The 15,456-nt window shown below is 36.2% G+C and overlaps 1 protein-coding gene across 1 annotated transcript; it reads right to left on the bottom strand.

The window, feature by feature from the left end:
* Nucleotides 1-1,728: 1,728 nt before the first annotated feature.
* LOC146325068 (MAP kinase-activated protein kinase 2-like) lies at nucleotides 1,729-13,123 on the bottom strand. The gene is made up of 10 exons (XM_084720845.1): nucleotides 12,518-13,123; nucleotides 8,129-8,268; nucleotides 7,270-7,334; nucleotides 6,860-6,939; nucleotides 5,037-5,163; nucleotides 4,386-4,461; nucleotides 4,134-4,258; nucleotides 3,013-3,098; nucleotides 2,830-2,910; nucleotides 1,729-2,627 (listed from the first exon to the last, which is right to left on the bottom strand). The coding sequence occupies exons 1-10, from the start codon at nucleotides 12,743-12,745 to the stop codon at nucleotides 2,487-2,489; spliced, it is 1,149 nt and encodes a 382-aa protein (XP_084576971.1). The 5' UTR covers nucleotides 12,746-13,123; the 3' UTR covers nucleotides 1,729-2,486.
* Between the last annotated feature and the right edge of the window lie 2,333 nt (nucleotides 13,124-15,456).

The raw sequence follows: 15,456 nt of genomic DNA on the forward strand, positions 1-15,456 counted from the left end.
CCTAAAAGGCTTAATAGTGCCAATTATATGACAGCAATCAAACTTCAGTCTGGAGCAGATCTGCTGTTGTGAACTGCAGGTAATGTAAAGCCCAAATTATATTTTGGCATGAATGGATTTCACTAGAAACTACAGATGTGGTGGACTGTAATGAAAAAAATATGATAATTTGAAAAGCATTTGTGTATTTTCTTCTTGGGAATTCTTTGAAAAGAAGAAGACCAGAGAGCTGTATTTTTTAAAGCAAGTGCATGTATCCAGTCTAAAGGGCTATATTAGTGCTTTACATCATTTAAGCCATTTACTAACTAAGGCAGCAAATATACAGTTGATTTTCTTAGATGGAAGAAAGTAATTTTAGCTGGATGGATTGCCATTAAATTTGGGAGACATTAACATTACCTGGGTCAAAATGTCCACCTGTCACTTCAGTAGGGCTGTATATTAGTAAGAATCTGGCGCTATGATATTTATCACAAACCAGGAGTTACAATTCAATATACTGCAATATATGAATTTCAATTCAATTTCAATTTTGCAATCAGAACAGTGAAAGTAGATAACATCACTGTTATCTAGTAGAGGTGAATATCTTGACCTTATGTTTTGTGGCACTGTGTCAATTCTCAAAAACATTATTTTGATATTGTGATACATGCATACCTGCAAAATTTGTGGCAGGGGTTCATTTTGTGCTTTGTTTAAACCCCTGACTACTAGATAGTAGCACTGTTATCTATCTTCACTGTTCTGAGTGCATAAAAAAGTCAACATTTTTAACTCAGATTTAATGCAGATGGTGTTTTTAATAACTATAACAGTTTCCTAAAAATAGATTTAAAAAAAAAGCAATATATTACCTTGCTTACAGTATTGTAATATATGACAATTTATTGAATCGTAACCCTGTATCATGATGCGTATTGTATCGCCAGGTTCTTGTGAATACACAGCCCTACTGTCTAGCAGTTGGGAGTTTAAACACAACACAAAATGAACCACAGCCACTAATATTTGCATATATTACAATATCACAATATCACAGCGCTGTTTTTGATGCTCACTATCACAATACATCTCTAAATAATTCTGTTATTATGGCTTGAGTTTAATGCTAGCATAAAATTATGTGATGCTAACATGACCAAGCTAACATTTTTGACAATTCTTAAATGCAGCCTTTAGCTAACGTGTCCCACATACAATCTTTAGGTGAAAATGTAATGGATTTTTAAAGGAACATTACACTGTACTCAGCAGAAGACACTGTGTCTTGATTATTCTTACAGAGCCCCAATTAGAAATGTGTTAGCATGATTACACATTCTGCAAACAGCTGTTTTGCTGAAACCACACTATATTCTGTCTCTCCAGAACAAATCCACTAACAATAGATGAAAGAGACCTGTGTGACAAATGCAGCGGTGCAAATGACTAAACATATACCCAAAGCAAAAACTTCACTTTCCATGGCACACTAATTTAATTCAAAGGAGATCTGCGTCAACATGCCACCAATAATTCTTTATTTGTGAAAAACAGTTGAGCTGCTGGAAATTTATTTGACAGCAAACTGGTCAAACAACACGCAGAATCCCAAAGAAAAAGAGAAGACAGATTTAATCCAGAGTAAAAGACAGAAAGGATAATAAGGTGGTATGCAACATTTTCCATGGTACATTTGGTTTCTACCACCTTGATCTACCAGTTTACTGCCTTACAGTTTTCTTTCTGTTTCTTTCAAACAGAAGACATTGTGTACTACTATCATATTGCTGCTTTGGAGAAAATAAATGCATGCAAAAAAGCATGAAGAGTCCAGTTAGTAGCACAGTTTCCTCAGTGGAACCAATTATGACCAGTCTCACAAGCATTCCAAGTATAATTGTTGCTATACATGGTATATTGCACTACCATAATGTGGCATGAAAACTTCTGACAGCACATCAGCAGACAAAATAAAAGTTGTTGTTTTTTTGATGGTCACTCAAAAGAAATATATGAATTATGCTGGCAACCTCAACGTCAACCTCAAGACAAATAGCCTGACTAAAAGGTTTTCAAAGCTGAGGGGGGAAAAAAACTTAGGAGACAGAGAACAACCTAAAACAGTCTGTAAGTGGATGCCAACAGGGTTCACTCAAATGACTCACTGAGTATGTACATCAGTATAATAAAAACTGTCCTAATATAAAACAAATACAGTAGATTTATGAATAAGCTTAGTGCACAGACAGAATACTTTTCAATGCATAGTTTAAAAAATCCGTAAAGCACATTTAACAAAGTGCTAGCTGCATTTTATGTTTTAAAATAAGGGTATTTGAGGTTAACAGAAAAAAAATAGAAACTACTAATAACACGTTTTAAAGCCACTTGTCACTGCTCAAATTTCCTAAAGCTCTTCTTGAGAGCTACCTACTTTTGTGTGTGTGTGTGTGTGTGTTTGTGTGACACTGAGTTCCTCGTAAAAAGTCTTCACCTCCCTAGTCTGGAGGTTGTGTGGCTGACTTTTTAATTTTCTTTCTTCTCTTCAAAAGCAGAGGATTTGTTGAGTCTTCAATAGTTTTGATTTTAATCTGATCATAGTCCACTCTCATCGTTTGCAGGGCATTTGCCATTTCCTCCTAATAATTATGAAGAATAAATCTTTCATCAAACACAACCAAGGTGAAAATAGTATGCATAACATGCATATCCAGTTTTAAGTAAAGTATTAAAGAATTAAATAATATCATAAAATAGAAAAAAAATACCTATATTGTCAAAAACATATCACAAGTTTTTCTGTAGCAGAAAACAGCACATATGAACAGAAACAACACTTACTTTAACCTTCTCCCAGACATCTTGTTCCTCGTGCAGCACACGGCTGGTGTGAAGAGGTGTTTGTGGCACGTCGACAGACTGCTGTTGTGTTGAGAGAATATGGAAAAGTGTTCACTAAATCTCACAGATATCTTTTCAAAACCAGCATGTTGCTCCCTAAACAGAGTCCACTGTACTGCTTACATTAATCCACGGATGGTTTATGAACTCGGTGATGCTCATTCTCTGGGTGGGCTCAGTTTTCAGTAAATGGCAGATCAGCTGTTTGGCTGAAATGGGAAGTCAAAACCATCATCATCATCATCATCATCAAGTTTATTCACATTAAAGCTAAAAATATTAACTCAGAATGCTTTTGTAATACGTAATGCATAAAGAAGACATTTAAGACTGTTACTGCTTTGCTGTTGTGCTTTTGTACAAAAGCCACAGAATACCATTACTGGAATTAAAAAAAGAAGGCATGTTTTCTGTTTATGATATTCACAGAGTGTTCCTAGGGGAGACAGGGGGGTGTTGTAACCAGGGTTAGTTCTAACACTGTCAGTTTGAATAATAAATACTAAAGAGCTGCAGTGATGTCATCAGTATCATACACAGCTCACAGGATAGAAGGCATGTCTCTGAAAGCAAAAATACTTGGTGTCAGGAACGCAACACGTTTTTTTTTATAAGGATCATGTTTTGCTTATGGTCAATGTATTGCACATACAATCATTCGACTTGATCGCTTGCATTCATGCACGCTGAAACAATAAGCTACACAATGGCTGCTTGGGGTGGGGATTGTTATAACAGTTCATTAAAATGATGAGAATTCCTGTATTATGTGCATGGAACACTTTGCAAACCCGAGGCAAAAATTTGCCTCAATTGTGCCAGTGATCAAACTCTTATGTGACTCGTGCACATTCACAAACGCATGAAGTCTATTGTTACAACTCACCCCAGTAGTGGGATAGGTTGTAACAACCAAACGCTTTGTATGTGACGTAAACTCACATAATCTGTGATTGTTTAGAAGATGTTCAAGTGAGTTTCATTTGTAGCAGACAAATATGGGTGTATCAAATTTTGAGAGACCTAGCATGAACAACCGCTGACTTACTGATGCTCAAACAAAATGTTACTACCGTCCTCTATCTCCCCTTATTAACAAATACAATTAGGTCAGGAAAAACATATTGGACTTATTTCAAATGGATATGCAGGCATGGAAAGTAAAACATAAAGTAAAGGTAAGGAGCATTTACATGACAAATTTGCAGTTTTATAGAAAACCCATTTCAATTCACACATCTCACCTTCCTCAGACACATCGGACCATTCTGGGTTGGGGAACTCATATTGTCCATTAAGGATCCGTCTTTTCATTCCAGGGGATATTGCCAGACCATGATGTGAGAAAAAGGGAGGATATCCACAAAGTCTGTGTGTGAGACAAAATAAAACACTTGATGACAAGACGGAACATTTCATTTAGAGTAGCCAACCATGCATAATTGCAAGCTTAAAACAATAACATTCCTAAGAATACATCACGCTGATTGACTTACAGGATATACATGATGACACCCAGTGACCACATGTCACAGGATCTGTCATACTTCTCTGGACCAAGAACCTCTGGAGCTGCGACCATGTCAAAACAAATGATTTAAATTGGACTGGAAAAAATTGCTTCTGTTTCACATTTCACGTTTTTGATAACTACATAAAAGACAGATGGCTAGAAAAAGACTAATAGGTCATTAAAGGAGCGTATATAGTATTTTCCAACCAATTAACAGGCTGTAGTCTCATAATCTGCATCAATATAGCCGTTTTCCACAGCAGGAGCCAGACTGCCTACAGATTTTATGTCAAACCGCTTCAGGGAAAGCACTCAATAACAAGAATGGGTCAAGTTACATTTCATGAAGCACATGGCAAAAATGTGGTGATTCAAACTCAGTTAACAAATAAAACAGACAAACAAACAGTCCACAGATCTGTCTTGTTGAGAGAAAAACCTACCAACTGGGATTATCCTGCTGATATATGGCTGTCACTGACACCAGGAGGTCAAATTTCACAATAACACACACAAATCAATGTGATACTCATCAAAACAAAAATACATCAGTGCCAATCAGTTTGTTGGCATGGACAAATACTCCAGTGTGTCTTGACATAATGACTTTCAGAATCACATGTTGTGGTCTTACCAACATAGTAAGGGGTAAAACAGGGTGTAGCTAAAGAGTTTAATGTGGTGACTTCTTTGGCAAACCCAAAATCCGTCAGCTTGAGGAGGGCATCCGACCTTTTGGAGGTGTACAGCAGGTTCTCTGGCTGGAAGAGACAGCAACAGTGATCAAATGTCTGGAGAACAAAATTCAAATAACTGGTCACCAGTCACACCAATCTCTAAAAACAGAAATGAAATAAACAGAAATCTTACACAAAAGCTCTGTATATTTTCCTTTTTTAACTATCTGCTATCCTGACATTAGTTACTTTACTTTTCACAAGTAGCTTTGTACATACTGTTAATAGTATTTACTGTTACAATAGTAGAGGGCTCAGTGGTCAGCCTCATGATGGACGATGGTATCATTCATCTGGCTTTCACTATTTCACATGACAGTGTATGTCATTCATTTTAAGTTTTGGCAACTCTTCAAAGCCCTGAGTGTCAAAAGCGCCATAGTAATCAGAGGTCGAAGTAACGAATTACTCAAATTTTGTCATTTTGTGGGATATTTATACTTTTCTGAGTATTTCTTTTAAACATGAAACTTTACTTTAAGTATGTGTTACACTATATAAACTACATAGATACCCTCTGAGCAGGCCTACAATTTGAATTAATATCAGAACTTTTCATCTGCATCTAGAAAGGCAGAGTCCGTCCCCTTCCAGTGTGCCTCATGGGGCCTTATTTTGGAAAACAAAATACGATTAGTAGTTTATGGTGAGAGACAAATAATTTTTTGCTCCCTGAATTGTGTCACAAATTACACCTATGATGTTTGTCAATTTAAAAAAAATGTACAAGTTGAGACAGTTGTGGTTTGTCGTAGGTTGAGGTTTGTTGTAGTTATATATGTAGCGATATATGTCACCAACACTAACATTGCTGTCTGTTGTAACATTATCTGACCTGAAATGTTTCATTCAGTGACTCTAGTTCTTTTATCAGCCAGGAAGCAATAGAACGAACAGACTACGTCCTGGTACGAAAACACACACCCACTGTAGCTACAGCAGCCAACATTAGCTTTTGGAGGGAGAAAGTTATGACATGTGACCTCTGGATGTGCAGTCTTATTTATCCTCAGAGTCTTATACTTAAATAGATTTACGACAAAAGAAACTGTCTTGACTTGTAAAATTATCTTTTAATTTGACAAACATCCTACGTGTGATTCCTGGTATGATTCAATGAGGGTCAAAAAAATGTTTGTCTCTCACCATTGACTACTATTCATATGTTTTCTGAAGACAGGTCCCACAGGAAGGAGAAAGACATTGCCTCTCTGTAAAGATAAATGGGTTGATGAAAACCAAGCAACCCCACTGCAGCAGGCAGAGGTTTGGAGAAGTGACTGTTACCACTGACAAGAACAGTACAGGAGTTGGGAGTAGTTTAGACTGAAGATTTGGAAAAACTGAAAGCCCTTTCAATTGAAGACGCTGAGGTGATTATCAAAACTATCAAAAACACTAGGGATGTAACGACACATTCAACTCACGGTATGATTTCCAATACAATACAATGCAATGAATGTATATTTAAAAAAAAATATATATATATATATATATATATAAATATATATATATATATATATATATATATATATATATATATATATATATAAACTGCAACATATATTTTCTCTTATCTTTGACAAATTAAAGAGAGAGAAATCTTTGAGGTAGAGTAAACCCACATAAGAATGAACTCATGTTGATTTCTATAAAAACTCCCCCATTGCAAGTTTTGTTTCACAATATTTATTATCAAATATACATAGTGATGTATTACCTTGATGTCTCTGTGCGCAATGTTGATGGTATGCAAGAAATGTATTGCTTCTCCTATACTTTTCATGATGTCAGATGCCTCTGAGTGAAAAGACAGTGAAGAGAAATGAAATGGACATGATGGAGTTCAAACCAAAAGATGCCAATTATGTATATTTAGCGGTTACAATCCTTAAGACTTCCATGAAATCAAAGCCTGTTTTTATCATATTTTGTGGGTGGCATTTTTTCAAGAGTCCAACATTGTTGTGCAGTATTGAAATTGAATACATATGTGCAAAGGAGTGTTTGCTGACCACATAATCCTGGGACCTGTAGTATTAAATTACACTTGCTGTTATAACCAATAAGTCAACATATATAGAAATCTTAAGGATTGTAACTTTAACTTTACTGAGAAATAATAATCACCTCTTTCTGTAAATGCGTGATTCCCTCTGTCTTGGATATGACTGAATAATTCACCTCCATCCATGCTGAAAAAAAAAACAGTTCAATGGACAGAAATATATTATAATGACTTCATGTTCATTCTTTAAGTCAACTGAAAACAATGTACAGTTTCATGTGGTTCACCCAACATGTAACAAGGGCTACATATTAATTAATTTTCATATATATTATACGACTACTTCCATCAAGTCAGTTCTGAAATACTGCAGATTGCAGTTTTACCATTTGCTATGGCAAAAAAAAAAAAAATGTAAATGTCCTAAATCTTATTTAGATTTAGTAAAAGCTCTTGATTGAAATCTGTTACCACTGGAAACAATTCACAACCACTACATATTATATACCACCATTCATTCTTTCATATCTATTGATCATGCAGGATTATTCAGTCATGACATCAGATTCATTATATCATAACCAAATTTGAGAACATTTTTCTATTCTTTTAAAAAAATATTAAGTGGTGATAGGGATCAGGTAGGCGCCTGTCTTATTATGTTCCAGACAAAGCAGCCTCTGCCTGCTTTTCATTGCTCTCTGCCCTCCAGCTTTCTGGAAACTACTCACCTCAGTTGGGGCGCATTACAAGAAAGGCCTTACAAAAAGCAGAAGACAACACAACTAATGTATCATAATACAAGCCACAACTCCCAGGGGCCATTCAACGATCAACACTGTCCAGGGAAGGAAATCTGCTTTTGTCAACATATGCTATTACTTTTTAAGACCACACATAGATCATTAACTATAACTCTGTGTGTGTGTGTGTGTGTGTGTGTGTGTGTGCATGTGTACATGCATGTGTAGAAGAACATACCACTCCATAACAATGAGGAGACACTTCCTGCCCTGGTAGAGATTTTCATAAACATCCATAATAGGTACAATGTGGGAGCAAGGTGACACCCTCCAGTGGAGCTCTACCTCCCGTCTGGCTTCTGGACAGTCCTGCAACATCTGTGACACAGAACACAGAGGAAGGAAAAAGTCAGAAAACAGGACAAGATTGGTTTAAATTCATTTAAATTAATTTCAAAAGCTGTCATGTAAGCTAGGTTAATATTTTTGTTTGAATTCAGTCCAAATTAAATGCCATTCTGGGTAGATAAAAAAATAAGATACTGACTCAGAACCCTGGTGATATTGATAATGCCACTGCACTGTTTGTTTTCAAAGCAACTAGTACAATGAAGAGAGTGGCCTCGTGCTTGTCCACAATTAATCTCATATACTACTGGGATGCTCAGCCTAATTTTTTTCATGCACATTAATAACTGTAAGTGCTAATTTTAAAAAAAATCCTTGAAAAAACTTTTTTTTTTAGATTTTGTTGGTCAAAGGTCAGTGTAATCTCACAAAACACATTTTTGGTCATAACTCAAGAATTCATTCGCTATTTATGACAAAATTTCACACCATGTTTAACAGGATAGTTACATGTAGTTAAATTACAATAAATATATAAATAAATAAAATAATTGAATAAATATAACTGTAATCCATTTCAGTTACTCACAAAAAGCTAAATTATAGTTACTAATCAAAATGTTGGTGATTACAAAGGGGTTAAATCCAAATATTCTTTGTGGGTTGCCTGGCAAAGATCTGCACTCTATTGAGTGTAGTCTTCGTGATCTAGTGTTTTTGCACAGTATGGTATCAGTTTTCTTTTAAAGTATATAGAGAAGGGTAATGGTGTTGTAACTGAGAGGCCTGGATTTGCTTAACTGTATAAATTTAATAAGGAAACAATAAACAAGACGCTAAAACCAAACTTCTCAATTTGTACATTTTGTTACTTATTTAGAACATTGCAAGTAACCAGGTGGCTTTACAACAATATCACGGACAGAGAAAAATACATGTTTGGAGAAAGTCATTGGTGATGTTGCCTATTCAAAGACTGGAGCCTGCATGTCTCAGTAGAAGTTATTCAGAGGGTTATTTTTGGAATAGAGCTCAGTAACTGAATTAACTGTTATAACATTTCATGATAATCGGTTCAGAATCAGGTCATTTACAGCGAATTTTGTAGTTAAGTCTGGATCTCTCATTTGTCTACTACTAGACTTTAAATGCTCTGATTTAACAACCACACAGGCGCATACATCAGCAGTATGTGAGGTACAGGCAAAGTTGCAGGGATTTATTCATCTTGTATTGTGCCTACATTTGGTGGATCATAACATACTGGACATGGAATTAATCTGCAGATCCTTAAGTTCAAAATGAAACAAAACTTTTCAATGGATGTCTGTTTCTGAGCCAAAGGCCTAGCAGTTGTTGATGACTAGGTGGTAAAAAGTGTGACGGTAAGAGTGGGGTGTCAGCAGTTGGTATAACACAGAGCAGTCAACAAAACAGGTTTTCATGGTTTATCAAAAAAAATTGTGAATCACTGCAACCAAAAGGGGAGCATACAGTCACAGATTTGCACAAAAAATGCTAGGCCCCAAGCTCCAGCCCTGTTGGTCATTCACGCACGCACACATGCAACCCACTACATGATCTCCTCCAGGTTTACGTCTGGCAGAGATAATTATGGAGCTCGGGCATTTCAACAATAAAGGTACATTTTACGGCAGGACCGCTTAGCCTCAGTTGCAAATAGAGCTGCTTCTTTGATTAATCAATTAGTTAACTGACAGTAAATAAATCTGAACCTATTTTGATAGTCAACATTGGATTTTTAAGGCAAAAATCCCAAACATTTGCTGGGGCCAGTGCCTCAAATGAGAGGATCTGACCCTTTTTTATCATACATGATAGTAAACTGAATGTCTTTGGGTTCTGGAGTGTTTGCTGGAAAAAATAAGATATCTGAGGACATCACCTTGGTCTTCTCCACTTTCTGACATTTTACAGACCAAACAAACAATTGAGGAAAATAATCTGCAGATTAATCAATAAAGAAAATAGACAAAAATGAGATTAAATAAAGAAAAACGTTTTATCTTTACATTTAGCAGTCTACTTTTTATTAAAGCTTAGACTTAATCTATTTGGATGTATTTGTAACCGCTGTAATATGAACAATATGAATACTGTTAAGACTGCTGATGAATTACATCACAAGAAAAAATAACTGCATGCTGACTTTCAGTCGGACTTCTGTGATATTTTTCTTACATAAATTTATAGCAACTACAATGGTGTCAATTTTACACTCTTCATCATCTGATTTCAGAGGATTTCAAACTCAAACACAACATAACAAAATGTCCCTTCCCTACCTTCTCTGAAATGCACTACCTTCACAAAACCTCATAAATGTCTCTGTAATAGCTTCCTTAAGATGTATCATGGTGCAGGAGGAAAAAGATGGTTTACTGATGTTTAAAGAATTAAGTCTAGGAAAGGAAACAGGATGTCAAATGACATATTTACGTGTAACACTGGCTCTTCTTGTGTTTCCACTTTAAATCACACTTTTCCTCCAAATTTAGCAAAACATTTCTTTAAAGAACTGAACTAACACTTTGATTTAAGTGTTTTCCTCTTAAATAAGAAAATCATAAACCACAAACCTTTATACTCCTGCTAACATATGGAAAGAGGGAGGACATTTGTTTCTCATCAAAAGATTAGCAACAGAAGTAACAAACATGTGGCTCTGCCAAGTAACCTGAAGAAGACAACCGAATAATCACATACTTGTATGAAATAAAGTTAAGAAAAATGATTAGGCATTTGCTAGTTTTCTCCACTTTGTTTACCCATCTCAATCTAAGTAATAAAAGCTGAGAGTGTATTATCTGCATGACACCTTGTCCCGCTGTACCAAACCAGACGTCATAATCTCTCAGACATCTCAGGCCTCTCGCATGAGGCTACTTTTAGACACAGGCATGTTCCCCTCTCTCTTTCTGGTTGGCAGCATTTGGATAGGAAAAGTCAACACTCCTCTTTCAAAACAGACGCCTCCCTCAACATGGCAAGCCAGGGGCCAGAGCTACTGGACAATATATAATTTATAAACACTGCAACAGAAAATAGACCCTGACAAAGCCATCTGTTGTGTATGATCACCTAAATGCCAGAAAATCACAGGTTTACATGAGAAAACATCTATAAATCACATCTGATGGCCAGAGTGACACAACCTCTTGAACTCTGGCTGTGCTCAGCTTGAACTCTAAATGCTGCCTGTCAGTCCAAATGCACCAATCAAACCAGGTAACCTATAACTAGATAAGCAACACACATGCCTGTGGTATGACGAATTGATCCCGGAGGAATGCATTGAGGTGTATAATCATTTATCTCTCCCTAGTGGCTGAAAGTGAGACTCAAAAGACAATACTGTCCTGAGGAGAGGAAAGAGGAAACTGTGTATGAGAAACAGATTTTCTCAAATCAAAGAAAACCATCTGTTAACTGTCAACGGAGTTCAGCTTGATACATTGAGTTCAGCCCTAACTGCATTTTCTCTGATTGATTCTCAGACAAAAGACAGCTCAAGGCTTTGATCCTGTTTACCTCACATAAATCATAAGAAATAGCTTTCATTTTATGAAATGAAGATATTAAGTAACTGGAACAAGAGATGCCCCGAGGAGTAATGGATTTGTTCTTTATTAAAGTAACCAAATGCACAATACTGTTTTGTTTTTCCAAATAATCTATATGCAGAATATACTCAGGCTATATAGTCTTTGTACAAACTGCAGACAGTAGATTGACAGTTTAGCTGCAATTAGAGATGAAATGATCAATTAGTCAATGAAAAAAAATTAACTATTTTGATTATCAAATAAATGATTTTAAGCAAAAAATGGCTGGTTCCATCTTCTTAAATGTAAGGATTTATTGCTTTTTCTTCAGTTTTGGATTTTTGGTTGGACAAAAGAGACAATACTTTGAGCTCTGGAAAATTGAATGAACTCAAGCACGTGTAAACCAATATCAAATATCTATCACTGAAACGAGAAGAAGACTGAACTCATGATGCTGGTGTTTATCTAGTAAACACCACAGGCCACACTCTACTATCTTTACTAATAAATACGAAAATTCAGTGGTGTAAGTTTGAAACTTTCCATCTATAAAACACTAAGGTAATACACTTTCATAGCCACGATTAAAAATGACAGACGTCTATTTACCTAATATCGTTATACATTTGACATAAGTTTACCTTGTATCAATATTACTATACATTTCAGTATCACGGAAATCATTAACATTTAGATAAGGATGTGTTTACCTTTAGTGCATACTTTTCTCCACTCTCTTTGTGGAATATTTCCAACACTTTTCCATTTATCCCCATCCCGAGCACCTGACTCGTTACACTGTAATCGTCAGTTATTACATTCCTTTTGATTTGAAGAGGGTTGTTAAAAGGTTTCACAAAACATTGTGGGAATAAAGGAGCAGAGTTCAGATTAGGCTGCTGTTGGGTCGGGAAAGCCGGCTGGTTCTGATTCGACATGTTAGCTATCGGCAGCACATGAGTGATGACTGTCCAACAGGTGCGTCCCTCGTCTTCTCTTTACTGCCAGGAGTTAACTATGTTAGCTCACAGCTAGCTCATTTTGTCCTTGTGTGATATTAGCCCACCGCTAGCCAGGATACCCAGACAGCTCTCATTCAAGTCCTCCGCAAGCAGCTGTACCGGCGACTGTCCAGAAGTCCGCTTTAACTGTGATTCTTGACAGACTGCCAGCCAGTTTAACAACTTTGCCCGGAGTTCACACCGTGTGATATCACTCAGTGCATTGAATTGCACACGAAATGTATAAACTCCAATGGATAAACAAATGAGAAAACTTCCGGAGTGAAATGGTGGACGTTAAAGTGGCATCTGGTCCAACAGGGGCGTGCGCGTGCCGGGCGAAGGTCGGATGGCACCCTCACTACCAACTAACTGCCACTCCAAACCCTGCCTTATGATTGGCTGATTACCACGGAGGAGGCGGGACTTTTAAGCCAGATTTTCCTCTGAAAAAGAATATTAACCTTGCTAAGGATGTCCCATATTATTTTTTTCCCCCAAGTCTCAAAAACAAGCAAGTTGTGAGCAACTAGCTAATGTTTTCTGAGTTTAGTCTTGTTTACCAGTTTGTTAACTACTCTCTAAATAAGTAATAAAGTCTGCTCATAAATGCTGGTTAGCTATCTAGGATAGTGGCAGCCAGGGTTGCCAGAGGGGTTTACTACAAAGAAAGCTCAACAAAACCAGGCTGTCTTTGCATGAGCTGGCTTGACAAAATTTAAAGCCCAGACCAGATACCAGGTATCGCAGTGGTGGTTATCAACTCTCTTAGTTAACCAGGTCTTTCTTTTCAGGCTCTGTGCACAGTCACATTTAAAGGGGCCTTGGTGCATCACTTGACTCTTCTTCAGCATGCAAGGTGACCACTTCTGTCAAGAATAACTCATAAAAATAAAAGTAAAAAAGAATATTTGCTCTGACTTGCTCATCTGATCACCTTCATTGCATGTGTGTGGGTGGGTGCTGAAGTGGATTAGCATATTTCTGCTGCAAAAAAAGAGGTATCTGTTACATTTCAACTCAGACCTTGAAACATTCTGGTTTCAGTTTTGATTGTATTTTCTTAAGTCCTCAGAATGTGACAAAAGGCAGACAACCTCAATGCCTGAGGTTGTTTGCAGCAAAGCTATGACTAGCTTCAAAGTGGGAATGAAGATAGCAAATGACAGGACCCGGACACTGGACTAATGGAAATGTTGTGTATGTGTGTATTGAACTCATCAAATAAACAATAATGTTTAATTTCATCCAAACCATTTATATTATCTTCAGACTAAAGTCTTTGTAGTCTTTCACAAACTGCAGAGATCAGAGTGACATCTTTGCCACAGTAATTTACATTCTTCAGTCTACATTACTGCCTTTAAGCAATGTTTACACTTAGAAGTAAGCAGTGAACACAAAAAACTTGCAGTGAAGGGAGGCTGTCACAGCAAACCTTTGATTCAGTTTACTCCACACATGAATGGGTCCATGTGTATTAATCAAATGCTCAATGCTATTTTCTTAATCCAAACAATTTAGGTTATATTCAGGCTAAAGACTCTGTAATATTTTACAAAATGCAAAGGCCAGACTGACAGCTGCAGTACAGTCATGCGTAAGGTGCTGTCTCCAAGCAACAACATATCCAAATGACATCTTTACTAATCACAATGTATTTTATTTAAAACCTGTAACATTTGTAAATATCTGAAATGGGAGTTTTCATATAAGAATTCCAGTGCAGATATCCAGAACACTTATCTGAAATTAAAACCCCAGTACAGATGAATGGCAACAGGGATGTCATTTATTATAGGAAGAACATTGTGGATATCCGAAATGTTCGTTTGGACCATGCTGAATTACATATAGCTAGATATAAATATCTAGCTATTAAATGCAGTTTAAACACAGCTAGCTATACACAACAGTAATAATTTGTGAATGCATGGAGTATTTGTTGTGCTGTTTTCTGCATAGATTACGTTCTAATCTCACTGAACAAAGATAATGCAATATAGATATGCAATATAGATAGCACATCAGACAGTCAGTTCATGTTTGCTGGCGTATATCAGTCTATAACTCTTAATATATATATATATATATATATATATATATATATATTTATATATATTTATATATATATATATATATATATATATATATATATATATATATATATATATATATATATATATGTATGTGTGTGTGTGTATATATGTATGTGTGTGTGTGTATATATATATATATATATATATATATATATATATATATATATATATATATATATAATTTTTTTTTTTTTCAATACATTTACTGATACATTATTTTAGATATATTTATTGCATACATTAGAGGGTCCCCGGTATTTTTTGCATCTTGTAGTCCTTAGCTGAGGAAAAAAAATTGAGAATCTCTGTGCTAAACTTGCCAGAGGTGATATTCCGGTTCAAGTGTCTGATTCATCCTGAGAGCGACACACAAAATCATCCATCTGAATGACAAGTAAAAACCTGCGCAGGTGACAAGTAAAAAAAATAAATAAACTTTTCCTCCTCTTATTCTAACGTCCATGTGCGTCGTTCGCCCGGCGGAACTAACGGTACACCCTTGCCGCGGTAGTTTCACGTCGGAAATAAATGTAGATCGGACCATCATAC

This window comes from Lutjanus erythropterus, chromosome 6 (assembly GCF_056507025.1).
Source record: "Lutjanus erythropterus isolate fLutEry1 chromosome 6, fLutEry1.hap2, whole genome shotgun sequence".
NCBI classification, from domain to species: Eukaryota; Metazoa; Chordata; class Actinopteri; order Lutjaniformes; family Lutjanidae; genus Lutjanus; species Lutjanus erythropterus.

Coding starts and splice junctions, on each gene's coding strand:
- LOC146325068 (XM_084720845.1), bottom strand. CDS start 12,745: ATGTCGAATCAGAACCAGCCGGCTTTCCCGACCCAACAGCAGCCTAAT. Junction 7,335..8,128: donor CTCCTCATTGTTATGGAGTG/GTATGTTCTTCT, acceptor TTTTTTTTTCAG/CATGGATGGAGGTGAATTAT. Junction 6,940..7,269: donor TCACGCATTTACAGAAAGAG/GTGATTATTATT, acceptor CTTTTCACTCAG/AGGCATCTGACATCATGAAA.